The sequence below is a fragment of the Gavia stellata genome, chromosome 11 (assembly GCF_030936135.1).
Source record: "Gavia stellata isolate bGavSte3 chromosome 11, bGavSte3.hap2, whole genome shotgun sequence".
NCBI classification, from domain to species: domain Eukaryota; kingdom Metazoa; phylum Chordata; class Aves; order Gaviiformes; family Gaviidae; genus Gavia; species Gavia stellata.
Genome location: NC_082604.1, coordinates 30507041 through 30520944, shown reverse-complemented (window position 1 = coordinate 30520944; position 13904 = coordinate 30507041). Strand labels below are relative to the sequence as shown.

At 45.2% G+C, this 13904-nt stretch overlaps 1 protein-coding gene across 2 annotated transcripts in view; it reads left to right on the top strand.

The window, feature by feature from the left end:
* The first annotated feature begins 3292 nt into the window (after positions 1 to 3292).
* The window catches only part of TSC22D2 (TSC22 domain family member 2), a 30415-nt gene continuing 19803 nt past the window's right edge, over positions 3293 to 13904 (top strand). For both annotated transcript variants that reach the window (XM_059822628.1, XM_059822627.1), the window contains exon 1: positions 3293 to 5308. In XM_059822628.1, coding sequence (XP_059678611.1) covers positions 3312 to 5308 — 1997 coding nt within the window. In that variant the 5' untranslated portion in view covers positions 3293 to 3311. The remainder of the gene's footprint in view (positions 5309 to 13904) is intronic.

The following is a 13904-nucleotide window of genomic DNA, read 5'->3' as shown; positions in this document are numbered from 1 at the left end:
GGAAAAGACCTTTAAGATCAAGTCCAAAAGATGATCTTACTCATTTTTAGATATCTTGTACTGTGTACATCACATTTCATGCAGTGAAGATGGTGCACAAATCATGCAGTGAAGATGGTGCAGGAAACAAAGGATTGCATGTTGGGAGGAAGTTTGGGGGATTGTCTTCATTCCCTCTTCAAAGTCAGGGTTGGACAGAAAAGATGAATTCTAAGAATGTGGATTCGATCAGAGGGTAAGAGATGGCAGTAAACAGAAGATAAAGAATATGCTTTATCCTCCAGTGGGTGCATGGTGGAAGCTACTCCAGAAAGTGCTGCCTGACAGAACTCACGTCATATCAGGAGCAAAAACTCCTGTACACCAGGAGGAAATCCAAGAATTACAAATGGAGTTCAGATGGGAATTCAAAATCATGCAGGAGGAAAAAGGATGCCGCACAGACAGTTCATCATCTCCTAACATATGCAGAATGAAGAAAACTCTAGAAGGCAGACTTTGAAGAATATGAGGACAGGAAATAATAAGGGATGAGCTAGTACAAAGAGAAACAGAATCGAAAATAAGGTTCATACTAGTGTAAAAAGAAGTAGGCAGAAGACAAAGTGCCAAGGAAGATGAGAAGAAAAGCAAGTCTTGGCACACTGTGTGCACACAGACATGGAAACCAAGGATGATACACGCATAAGGAGAATTCACAAGAAACCACAGGACAGAATGCTTTACCGAAAGCAGAACAAACAGGGCATAACCTGAGGTTCAGGACTCGAAAGAGACTGCCCAGTGTGTATGGTGAGAGATGAAGGGACAGTCCTCTACTCGGAGCATACCCAGAAAGGCTGGGGTTTGTTACTTGGCAGGACATAAACTGTGGGACATTGACCTGAGGCTAATGGAGAAAACCCCACTGGTTATCTTCTACATTTGGTTAAACAACACTACCGGTTTCACACTGATTTATACCAGAGCATCTTCACCGGGCTGGTGAAAATGATGGCAATGCTCAAAGAAATGGAGACTTGGGTGATCATCAGAATTCTTTCCTCCCTGAGAAGAAACGGGAAGGTGTGACAAGATAATGAAGACAGAAAGTTCAAGGACGGAGGCTCTGACCGTTTGAAAGATCTGATTAATGGAAGACGCTAATAACATGAACGGACACTTACCCAAATACCTGTTGCAGAAGTTTTCTGGAAGGTTGATAAGAACTTCAAATTAAAGTTGGGGGAAAAAAAAAAAAAAGTGGGAAGGCATTTGCCAAAGACTCGTGTAATTGGCATGCCTGATTTTAATGGATAAATTTACCAAGGTGGCTCATGCCAGTTTAACTCAGAACTCTTTTCTAACATAAATTATTTCTTACATTGTCAATGCAGTAGATTTAACCTCTGTTGAAGCTAGAGAAGTATTTGGTGTGATACCATATTGGAAAATATTACTGAAAACAGATACAGAAGAGATGGATTAGCATGCAAAATTGCAAAATAAATCAGAACTTGGCTGAACTGTTGCATTTACAGGGAACAGTTGAACTGAAGGGAAGGCAGCAGTGGGGATCTTCCGTATTTTAGAGCTGGTCTTTAATGCACTTTGTGACCCTACACAAAAAGCCAGGTGGGGTTAATGGTACAGTTGCAAGGCGTGACTGTTCAAACCGGGACCAGATTATCATACAGGAAAACGCTGATGACATTGGCGGCGGGAACAACGGAAATGAGAGATAATAAAAAGTTGACTTACATATCATACCAGGGGTTTGTGAGAGGCGAGCACCTGAAGACACCAAAGGCAGGCTCCCCACGGGTGGGATGTGAACCACCCGTACGATGTAGCTGTGGGAAAAAAACGACAGAAGAGGATGTAGCAGGAAACGCAGTGGAAATAGACACAGCGAAAAGCCGCTGCTATGCACTGCCTCATCGGCCAGTCTGCTCGCTTGTCTGTAAGCGGGATTGATTCAAACTGCAAACCACGCGGAGCAGGGCTGCGAGAGTCACCCTGGGAAAGACAGCTCCAGTTGTGAGGGGTAACTAGGAATTGGCTACCTTTATGAATATAAAACCGTGACTAGAAATTGGCTGTAAACAAACGCAGGCTGGGAAGTATGGTTACTTTAGCAATTGGAAGAGTGATTTTTGAAATAACTTCCTATTGTGTCGCGGCAGCTGTCATTCAGCGGGAGGGATGAAGAGCTTAAATGCTGTCACCCGTTGCTTGATGAATTTAGGGACGGGGCCTGGCCTTGACGCCCCATTAACAGCTCTCCTGGAGTAACTGTACCTCAGCAACCAAATGCGAACAGACAAAAGGGACGCCTCTGCCGCGAGGCCCCGCGGGCAGCCCCGGCCTGAGGCGAGCCCCCTCTCCTCAGGGCGCGGCTGCGTGCGGCGCGCGAGGGGCGCTGTGCCCGCGCCCAACCGCCGACGCCGGCCCGCGCGCGGCCGGGAGCGACCAAGCCGGGCGGGCAGGGGGCGGGGGGGGAGCTGGCGGGCGGTGGCACATTCCAAACAGCCAGCGCACGCTCCGCTCCCCCCCCCCGACTCGACCCGCCCCCAGGCTCCGGCGGGGCGTGACGTCATCGCGCCGCAGCGTCGGGGGGCGTGGCCGGCGCCCTTCCCAGGGTGCAGCGCAGGAGAAGTTGAGCCCCATCTTGGGCGAGGGGAGCCGCAGTCGGAGCCCGCGCTCCCGGGGCCCGGCGCAGCGCAGCGGGGCCGCCCGCGGAAGGGCCGCTTCTCCTCCTCCTCTTCCTCCTCCTCGCCGCCGCCGCGCCGGCCCTCCGCCCCGGCGGGGGTCACCTGCGGGGCTCGCCCGCGGGCTGGTTCCGAGCAGGATGCGCCTGGCACTGGTCTCCAGGTAGAGCGCGGAGACAGGGCGGGGGGGGGGGAGACGGGGCCGCCTGGGCCTCGCCCGGCCGCCGCGGGGCCCCTCGCGCGGGGCGGGCCGCGGGCCTGCTTCTGCGGCCGCCGTCGCGCCCGCCCGGGGCCCGCGCCGCGCCGAGGCCGGCAGGAAGCCGCGGGGCGCTCGGCCGGCCCCGCCGCCCTCGGAGCGGGGGCTGCGGCGGGGAGGAGGAGGAGGCCCGCGTCCCGGCCGCGGGAGGAGGGCTGCAGACGGGGAGGAAGAGGAGGAGCCCCGCCGCCCCCCGCGCGGCCCGCGGCCCGCCAGCGGGAGCGCCGCGGCCCGCCAGCCCGCCGCAGGAAGCAGCCGGAGGATGTGCGGTAGCGCCGGGGGCCCGGCCGGCACGTCGTGACAGCCCGCCCCGGCACCGCGCTCGCCTCGCCCCGGCTGCCGGAGCCCCTCCCCGCGGAGGAAACATGTCCAAGATGCCGGCCAAGAAGAAGAGCTGCTTCCAGATCACCAGCGTGACCACGGCTCAGGTGGCCAGCAGCATCACTGAGGACACCGAGAGCCTGGACGACCCGGATGAGTCCCGCACCGAGGACGTGTCTTCTGAAATCTTTGATGTTTCCCGAGCCACCGACTACGGCCCCGAGGATGTCTGCGAGCGGAGCTCCTCCGAAGAGACTCTCAACAACGTGGGCGAGGCCGAAACTCCTGGCAGCGTCTCTCCCAACCTTCTTTTGGACGGGCAGCTGGCTGTGGCTGCTGGTGGGGTGGCTGCGGCGCTGCCAGCTGTGGCCCCCAATGGGGGGGCTGTGCCCAAGAGCTCTGCTGTGCCGCTGCCAGCTGCTGCCCCTGGCACTGCCGTGGCAGGAGGCGGCAGTGCTCAAACCGCCTTGCCTTCCACAGGGTCTTCTGCATCTGCTGCTCCTGGGACGATGTCTCAGACAGTGGCTGCTGCGTGCAGCTCACGCTTCAGGGTGATCAAGCTGGACCATGGTACAGGGGAGCCCTACAGGCGAGGACGATGGACGTGTATGGAGTATTATGACCGGGACTCAGATGGTGCTGGTGGTGTCCTGGGCAGGACTGGAGATTGCATTCGGCACAGCAGCACCTTCGAGCAGGCTGCTCAGGAGAGGGACAGTGGTCTTGGTGCCACAGGAGGTTCTGTCGTGGTCTCGGCTGTGCCAGCGTCGGCCCATGGCCCTGATTCTGTAGCTGACAGTTCCCTGACTGCTGTGTCACAGCTGCTCCAGACAGAGAAAATGAACCAGTCCTCTCTACAGCAACCTAGTTTTGTCATTGGGCAACAACAGCAGCCACAACAACCCATAGGTGGGGCCATGCCTCAAAGTACTGCTCAGCCTATGTTTTCTGGGGCTTCGGCAGCAAATCAGCAAATGATGGTGCCACAGCAATCCCAGCCACAGGTAAATACGCAGGGTGTTGCGCAGGCTGGACCCAACGGGAAAGGTATGGCACCTCCAAATGTGACAATAGGGCAGCCAAGCATTCCTGTGGCCCAGCAGCAGGTGCAGCAGGCAAACATACCAGTGACTCAGCCTCAACAATTTGCTTATTCTCAGTCCCAGATTCCACCAGTGCATCTACTGCCGACGCAACCTTCTGGTCAGACCGAATACATGCAGCACATGACAATTATGCAGTCTCAAGGAGCTATTCAACAGGCTACTACGGGCTCTGTTCCAAGTACTGTGGCTTCCAGCCTTCCTGTGGGGCAGGTGACCGGCCAAAATCCCTCACCTGTGGGAGCGCCAGTGATGGGGGTGTCAGCACAGCCTGGCGAGGCAGTCGGACAGGGATCGGGATTAATGCAGGGTGGCCAGACACAAGCTAGTCAGACTGCCATTCCGCAACCGGGAGGTGTGGTGCAGCAAGGCATTGGACATACGGGGGTTGTGCAACAGAAATCTGTGACTCAGCATCAAATGGGTGGAAGCGGTCAAGTGTCCGGAATGCCTGGTGCTCCCCATGCTGTGGTCTCTGGAGTTCAGAACGTGCCTGCGGTTGTGCCCGGTACAAGTGTGCCTAGTGTGTCTACCACCACTTCTGTTACTATGCCAAATGTCCCTGTTACGCTGGTCCAGTCCCAGCTGACTAGCCACGCTTCTGTCAGCAGAAGTACCGGTGTTGTCCAGCCACAGCGCGTCGGACACTCGTTAATGCAAGGCACGCCTAATGTACCTGCAAATCTGCCACAGTCAAACCTTGGACAGTTTCAGACTCAAGCTCAATCCTTAATAGGCCAGATTGATGATACTAGAAGAAAATCGGAACCCCTACCTCAGCCACCACTTTCTCTTATAGCCGAAAGTAAACCTCTTGTGAAGCCTCCCATTCCAGACACTCTAGCAAATCCTCTTCAGTTACCTGCAAGTACTCCTATGAACAGTCTTGCCAGCTCTGTGTTTGGCATATCTATTCCTGTTGATGGTGATGAAGACAGGTATGAATTATTTTATAACGCCATAAAAATACCTTTTCTTAAGGGGAAAAAAACCCCCAACTTTCAAGTTATTGTTACGTGGTTTTTGTAAGTTCATATTTTCAGAAAGTCATACTGAAATTTACCTGGACTATTTTTTTTTTTAAGAGTACAAAACATAGCTAAGTGTTTAGGCAAGTAGTGAACTGTACTTGTTCTTCTCAGGCTGTGAGTGTGATTACTTTTCTGTCAAACCAGGGCAGAAAGTAGCCTGAAAGCTGCTTAATGTACAAATAACATGACCTCTTCCAAATCAAAGACTGAAAACTGTCCTTCTGCATCTAATTGCTCAGTGTGTGAGGAGCTCTGATCTGTCCCCTGAACACATCGTAAAACACTGGAATGACAGCTAGGTTAAAATGGATTTATCAACACCACTATATTGCAGTGTTGTTAAAAATAGAAGTATAGTGCTGTCTTAGGGCCATCGGGTGAGGTATCTTTGAAAACTTAAAGGCTTATGACACAGATCCTTGATTTTTATCCTGCTGTTGAATTTGCACTTTATAGTATCAGTTAGTAAGGAAAGTACTTGCATGTGGATATGAATTTGTATGCCCTAATGAAGTGAAAGCTCTACAGATAACTGTCTTTTGCATTGAATAAAAAGGACGCCAGTTACTTGAGCAAAGACGTAGACACAGTGGAAAGTACGTTACAATGAGTTTTCTTTATAGGAAAGTAATTTGGAACTGCTAGTTGTAACAAAAGCGTGTAGCGTGAGCAGACTCATCAAAGGACCTGAGAGGAAGCATGTATGTGACTTCTATTCCCATAGATTTGTCAAACTACTCTGAAGGGTAGCATGATGGCTAAAACTGTTCTTAATTGACTTTGAGAGAAGACTTTCAGGGAAAGCGGTGTTTGAGCACTGAATTAATGTCATTAATGTTTACTGTTGGGATTACTGCAATTTGGAGGAATAAAGTACATGTGGGTGATACATATTTGTATTTTTAAAAATAGGCGTAACACCATTATGAGAAGGTCTGATGTGCTGAACTATCCTGTAAGCCTTCCCTCACCTTGGGAGAATACCAGACTTTAAGATAACACAGTCAGTGTTGCTCAGAGTGCCTTTTAGTAAAGCTGCTGCTGCTGGGTTAGGGTGTGGTGGATGGAGAAGGTACCTCAAAGACAGATTAGTGTTTGGAGAGTTAAATCCGCAGTAATGGAGGTCTTGTGCTCGCTGGAGCTTTGGCTAACGTTACATTTGAGATAGTAACTCTGCTAGTGCCTTTATGCAAGCAAAAGCTGTGTTGTAGAGAGTTGTGCTAGTTCTGATTAAAGTGGTAAAGGACTTAAAAGAAAAAGTTAAACAGTTAAAATTTTCTAGCAGTTGTGCCTACCTTAAGAGGATTGCTGACCCAGCTGACAAACTCTTCTTTGTGCAAATAAGGTTAGATTTCAAGCTGGTAGGGTTTTTTTTCATAGCTCAGTATATTATCAGAAGATGATTTGTCTTGTGTTTAATCATTCTGATGATTAAGGAGTCAGAAAGGAAGGAATGTATTTTGCATTTGTTCTGCATAGCTTCTAATACTTAATATTTTTATAAATTGTAGTGACAGACATGATTATCTGTGACAAATTAATCACTTTATATAACGATAAAGAAAAACTTGTCCTACTTATTCAAACCTGTAGGCTGCTAACTTTGTGTTGCACACTAGTGAGACAGTTCTTCGTACTCTGAACAGTGATTTTTAAAGATATTTCCATAGTTTTGTCTTTGAACTTAAGCCACTTCGCAGCATTGCTTCACACATTGTTCATTTCTAAGGAAACTTTTTCAGAAACTTGGCTATGAGAACTACCAACGAGAAATAGGAATGGACTCTAAATGCAGAGCACTCTTTTACGTGCCACATCATGGTGTAACTAACTTGTGGTTATCGGAAAAGAAATGCGTACTTCTCAGTTGTCCGCTTCTGCGCTGGGTGATAAAACCTTGTCATTTGCTGAAGTGGTACACTACGTAAGGAGCTATATGGTATGTGAGAGTCTTTCCCGGCTTGGAATAGCTTTCTTTAGTAGTGATACTGATAAGCAAGAAAAGCTTACTTAAACAGGCCTAGACTTCATACAAAGTAGGAGATACAGAGTTAGTAGATCTAAGTTTATTCTTCGCTTCCCTCTAACAGTATTCTGACTTCCACTGGTTTCAGACAGAGAAAGGAGAAAATAAAAACCTAGCAGCTTGTTAAGGCTGTTTTACCACTTATTTTTATTTGCTTTACTCACTGACAAAGCTTTATTATAAAACTGCCTCCTGATTGTCTGCTGTTCTTCTTGCTCCTGCTTTTTTCCTCTTTCCAGCCATATAAATTATGCCACTACTCCCATGGGCTTATGCCCAGCTGCTTTATCTACCGAAATCAGTGGTGAAATAGTTAATGAAGACCTTTAAGTGCCATTAATAGGCTAAGGGTTGACACCCTGATAAAACTAATAGGGTGCAAAGGGAGTTCACACATCATGAGTTGCTGTTTCAGGCTGCCTGCAGGTTCAGGAAGTTAACGCTTGGTTTTGTTTAGAGAGTTTGCTTTGATCATAAGAGCTAGAAATTTGTGGAAGGTGTTTTTCTCTTATCTTAATATGTAACATACTGGGGGGGAGGGGGGGTGTCAGTGTGTCGGCAGATATCTACATTTCTTCTGACACCTTCAGTTATATTTAAATATTTGTACATACTTGAAACTTGTGTAGATCATTCTCTTATAGTCATCTTCTAAAATAATGGTTCATCAAGGAATACTGTATAGCTCTAAATATCCAGGATTTATCTAGAAAGTCATTCACCATTCTGAACATGAAGAGGAACTGTTTTAAAGGTAAAATAGGTTAGGATGGGAAATGTTTGAAAACCGAATGTGAGAAATACAGTAAGTACGAGACAGAGATGTCTGATACAAAAAGCTGGTCATTTTCCATCTTTCTGCAAAAAGTTCTTTGTATTATTCCTGTCTTATGGTCTGCTGTTTTAAATCAAACTACATCTAAGATAGTTAGAGGTGGAGGTGGAAGGTTATATAGCCTGATATATAAATAGATAATATAGAGCTATGTATCTGTAGATGTAGAACTGACCTTTTTGCAAGACATTGCCTGAAAACCTTTTGTTTCCTGTTCTGATAGTCCAGTACACTTTTACAGTAGTCTAGGCAAAACTGTGGTTTTTTGCTTTGATCTGATGAATAATGAAAAATCAATTAATCAAGAAATCTTATCTGGGGGGGAAGCAAGAGTGGGTAGGTGGTCCAAAAGAATTAAAAAAAGAAAGCTTTGGCATGTCATAACCTTCCTTTAAAAAGCAAAGCTGTTTTTTTTTTTTTCAGTTGATGTGTCTAAATTGCTAAGCTCTTAAAAAGAGAAATGTTCTGTGGAAGTTATGAAAGATATACAGCATAACATAGTTTTATTTTCTTTTCCTCTCTAAATGTGGCTACAAGTAGAATAAACTGCAACAGTACTCAAGGATGGAGGAAATAGTACTCTTATTGAGGCAGATGTGAATATTGCGATCCACTTTGAATTTGGAGTCTGACAGATACTATAAAAACACAAGTAGAGCTGGATCTCAAAATTGCCCTGACTCTTCATTTGCTGGACTTCCGCAGCAGTACTAATTATTTTGGATGAAGGGCAGTCAGAGTACCTGAGAGGATTGCAGGATCAGTGCTTGTCGGTTTCTCCACTCACCTTTATGCCCATGTATACACAAATTTGTAGTTGACAGGCATAATATTCCAGCTGGCTTAATAACTTTATTTTGGCTCTTGGGGGAAAAGAAGTATGTTGCCTCTGTTAAAAGAATGTTACTGAGAAAGCTTGTTCAAACCTCCTACATGTTTGGCAGGCTTTTGGGGCAAAATATTACTAGGCGTGTTGGAAAAGGAGCAGAGTATAGATCATTTTCCAGAGATAGCTGACCAGCTTGGACTGCGCAGGCTGTATTCCAGGAACGCTAATGAATGGCTGCAATTGTGAACTGTCAACTACAGCAGCTAAACTGTTGAAAACCTGATTGTGCAGACCTCTTCACATATGTCTCTGCTCAGCTAAATCACGTATTTGTATAGCGTACTAACTGTTGATAGAACTGAGCTCTTGAGACCATGTTTGTAATAGAAGGACAAAACTGGGCATGGGCATTAATGTAACTTTGAGAAGGGCTTCCTTATGTATTGCCCTAGATGTATGTTTTATTGTACTCCTAAAGAAAAAAGAAAGTAATCTGCAAATACGTACCAGTAAGCAGTACTTGAATTGCATTATTATTGAATACTGTCCCTTTCTTTACTTTGCTTGTAAACTTACTAGAGGTTTGAGCTCTACTGCAGCTGCAGACTTGAATGTTTTCAGCTCTCCTCCTGAAGGATTGTGTTTACGAGTGTCTGTAGAAGCAGGTGAGAATGAAACATGGACAGACAGACATGCTCCAGTCATGAGTGCCTTCAGTTTGACGGCCAGAACTACAGCATTTGGAAAACAGTTGAGATAGGACTTCCAAGGTGGACATTACAGTTGGTGATACCAAATTATGGTTAATGTAAACAAACAAAACTCCAGTTAGTTGTGTTCACTTTTTGCTGTACTTTCTATAGCAAAAATTACATAAGGTAATTCCAGCACCATACCGGTTTCTAGGTTATGGAAAACCTGTCCTGCCATACATTCAGTTTTTGAGTGTTACAAGATAGCTAAACAGAAAAATGTTGCTCATTTGCCAGCGCTGTTGCCCAGTTTAAACATTCAAGTGCCTTCGTTAAGGAGGAATCAATACTTTCTTAAAATTAATGAGCTATAAGTGCTTCAGATGAGATACTTTATTAAAAGGAGGAAAGGGGGAAGGTACTTGAAAGACATTTACAAAGTGAAACAGTTCAATTTGTTTTAAAGACTGTAGTGTACCAGCTCTGACATAAATGGTTCTCTGTACTTCGTACTCCTAAGTATTCTGCTCAGCTGCTGTGCGTTAATTTTTTTTCTGCTCCCCTATAGAAAAGTGCAAGTGTTCCATAGCTTATTTCTGAATGCTGTCTTGTATGGTAGAAATAACAGCATATGGTTCATGGAAGCTGTTTTAAACTTCTTGTTAAAAGCTGAATATTCAAGTATTTAGGTTTTTTGAGCAGGCAGGACTACCAAACTGCTATCAAACTACTGAAGAGCTGAGTTTTCTCTCGAGCTGTGCATTTCTACAGGAGGTGCTGATAATCTCTTATGACTTCAGGTGACACTATAGTAAAAAGGAATTGTCCCTGTTACTGTACTGGATATTTGAATATCAGCCTGTTACATGTTGAGGATATATATTAATTTTTCAGTTTTAAAGCTGGTGATTAGCAGCTTCTGTTGCTTATGGAAAATGCAAACTTTGTTTGTGCTTTCTGTGTGTCGGCAAAGATTCCATAAGAAACTTCTGTGAGACTCCTCCTGCTAAAGTACAACTGTTTTAGTTCTGGTAGATAAATCTAGATTGTCAGCCACAGGTGTCTGCTTTTATTCCTATATTTGACAAAGTGTAAAGATAGAAGTATTTATAGTAACTGCTAAAGCTACTGTCTTCTGAGAAGGTTCTCCAGACATAAAAGGTCACTTGAAGTGCAGTGTAAGGTTGTATCTTCATTCCTCTTCTTGAAAATTCCTCTGTCTCTAAACTTCATGCTTTATAAATACATATGTGTACTGAGTGCTAGTAAATTCTTTGCATTATGGGATAATCTATTTTTACTTATGCAGGACAGGTGAGTTACTCAGCCACATGAAGGACAGCTGGATGCTTATCTTAATTTTTTTTGTCATGCAAAATAAAATTATTCCAAGAGGTTTTTTGTATATATCTATTCTCCCTTTTAAGCTGGGAGTAATGCATTTGTATCATGACAGCTTGCCTGAATGTTTTTAACAGTGCAGAGAGAAGGTAGAAATATTAATTAGTACTGTAGAGAGGTGTCAGCTGTCTGTCACAATGGCAACTGGCATGTTTGGCTAGTACTCATTAAAGATTACAAACTGAAATAGAGATCTATGTCAATAGCAGAAACCAGTCACAGAGTCCCAGAACAGTTGAGGTTGGCAGGGACCTGTGGAGGTCATCTGGTCCAACCCCCCTGTTCAAGCAGGGTCACCCAGAGCCGGTTGCCCAGGACCGTGTCCAGATGGCTTCTGAATACCTCCAAGGACGGAGACTCCACCACCTCCCTGGGCAACCTGTGCTGGTGCTGGGTCACCCTCACAGTGACAAAGTGTTTCCCGATGTTCAGAGGGAACCTCCGGTGTGTCACTTTGTGCCCATCGCCTCTGGTCCTGTCACTGGGCACGGCTGGGAAGAGCCGGGCTCCATCTTCTTTACGCCCTCCCTGCAGGTATTTGTACACATTGATGAGATCCCCCTGAGCCTTCTCTTCCCCGGGCTGAACAGTCCCAGCTCTCTCAGCCTTTCCTCACAGGAGAGATTATTTCTGGTCCCTTCATCATCCTGGTGGCCCTTTGTTGGACTCTCTTCAGTATGTCCGTGTCTCTCTTGTATTGGGCTACCCAGCACTGGACACAGTCCTCCAGGTGTGGCCTCACGAGTGCTGAGCAGAGGGGAAGGATCTCCTCCCTTGACCTGCTGATGATACTTTGCCTAATGCAGCCCAGGATACCATCCACCTTCTTTTCAGCAAGGGTACAGTCCTGACCCTTTTATTTCTGGGAGGGGATGAGTGTGGTATGTATGTGAGGTGGCAGTGGAGAAGTGTAGAATGGATAAGAAATGAGATACTGGTTTCAGTGAAGTACCCAAAGATTTTGTATCTGTCTAGCGCTAGTTTAATTTGTCTGGTTTATTGGAGGATGGGGTGATCAAAAATGAGGGTTGAAAGCCCCCTGCTTGCTTCTCTGTCAAGTTATTTCAGCTATTTTTGTAGGGGTGTAGATGACAACTCCTGGGAATGTCTCCTATGTAGAATACAGTTCAGTGGGTGCAAGGATCGTAAATACCTTGACCAACCCTACAAATGCCTTTTTAAAAATACTGTTTCTTTAAGCCAAGCTGTAAGCTCTCATACTGATAGAGCTTTAGTTAGAACTTCAGCTGAGTGCAGACTGGAGTGAAACTTGGAGTTGTAAAGAACTTGTAAATGGTGTGGAAAGGCAGACAAATGCATTTACAATATATTATGTAATAAACCATGCCACACATGGTCTAGGTTATAATATCTTTTTTTAAAAGCTAAGTATTTAGTTTAAAATGTTTGCTAATAGATGCTTTCTTGACCAATGTCACATAAGTAAGGACAGGTGGGATTTGGCTGAGTCTGCTTGAATCTGTTTTCTTCCACTTGCTTTTTTCCCACAAATACTGAAATATTTTGCTGTTAAAAAAAAACCAGGAACCACTTGTATTTATAGATAACGGAAATATCTGAAACTGCTGTACTGCAACTTAGTGGAAAATGAAAATCTCATTTTTGGACTGTTTTCCTTGAAAATGAATACTCAAGCCATCTGTTCCACTATGCAAGGCCACTTTCACCAATAATCACAAGCAGCTTTCCCTTTCATCAATAGGTTTGAGGAAATCTAGTCCTGTGGGCAGAGCAGGCAGTAGGAGCCTAATCCTCTACAATAACATGTTCATACATATTAATAAATGCCTTTTTCTTTACCAGCCAAGTTGTGTAAAAGTCAATATTTTTAAGAGTTTTGACATCTCTTCCAGATTTTTGTATGTATAATGCAATACTAGCAAATGTGGATCTTTCTAAATTCAGAAACAAGGAATTTATCTTGTTTTTTACTACCTCCTTTCATCCAGCATATTAGGATCTGCTTTTTAAATGCATTCCAAGCTTGATCTCTTGAATGGGATAATTTGCAAAAGAATAATATGGCATAGTGATGTTAACTAGCAAATTACAATAGATGCTGAAGAACTCTGTCCCTTGTGAGGTGAAATTCAAGATGTTTGTTGAGACCACATAAGTTATTTTCAAGAAGTCGTCTTTTTTTTTTTAAGCTTGCCTCAGTTCATCCAAACATGGGTAATATTGATGGGCCTTTCCATGGCTTTTCTTGAAGCTTCTTAATAGTGGCAAGAATCCCTGACTGAGTCAAGCAAAGACTTTCTGCATTGCCTTTAAGTTTATCGACTTCTAATCTATAACTGTTTCTCTTTGAAGATGTGATCTCTTGTGTTTTTTTTTCTTGGAAGCTAAGCTGTGTCTCATGTGAACTACATTGTCTTGTATCCTCCCTACAAGAACTGAAGGTTAACTTTACCTAGTGAGAAGACAAGTCATTAGTACGAGAGATCTTACACTTGTTACATGTTTTGATTTGAGAACAGAATCACTCAGATTAGTCCTTACACAGTCTGTAAGATTATGTAATTAAAATTCAGCCTGACTGACAACCATGACAGCCTTCACAAAACAGCCTTGCTTTATTAGCATGCAGTGTTTTAATAAGCGTATCCGTGACGATGCTGTCTGCAGGGAGGAAGAGCACGAGAGCGTCTGTTACCTGGCTGGAACAGAAGTACTGGTCAGGAGTGAACTAAGAGTGC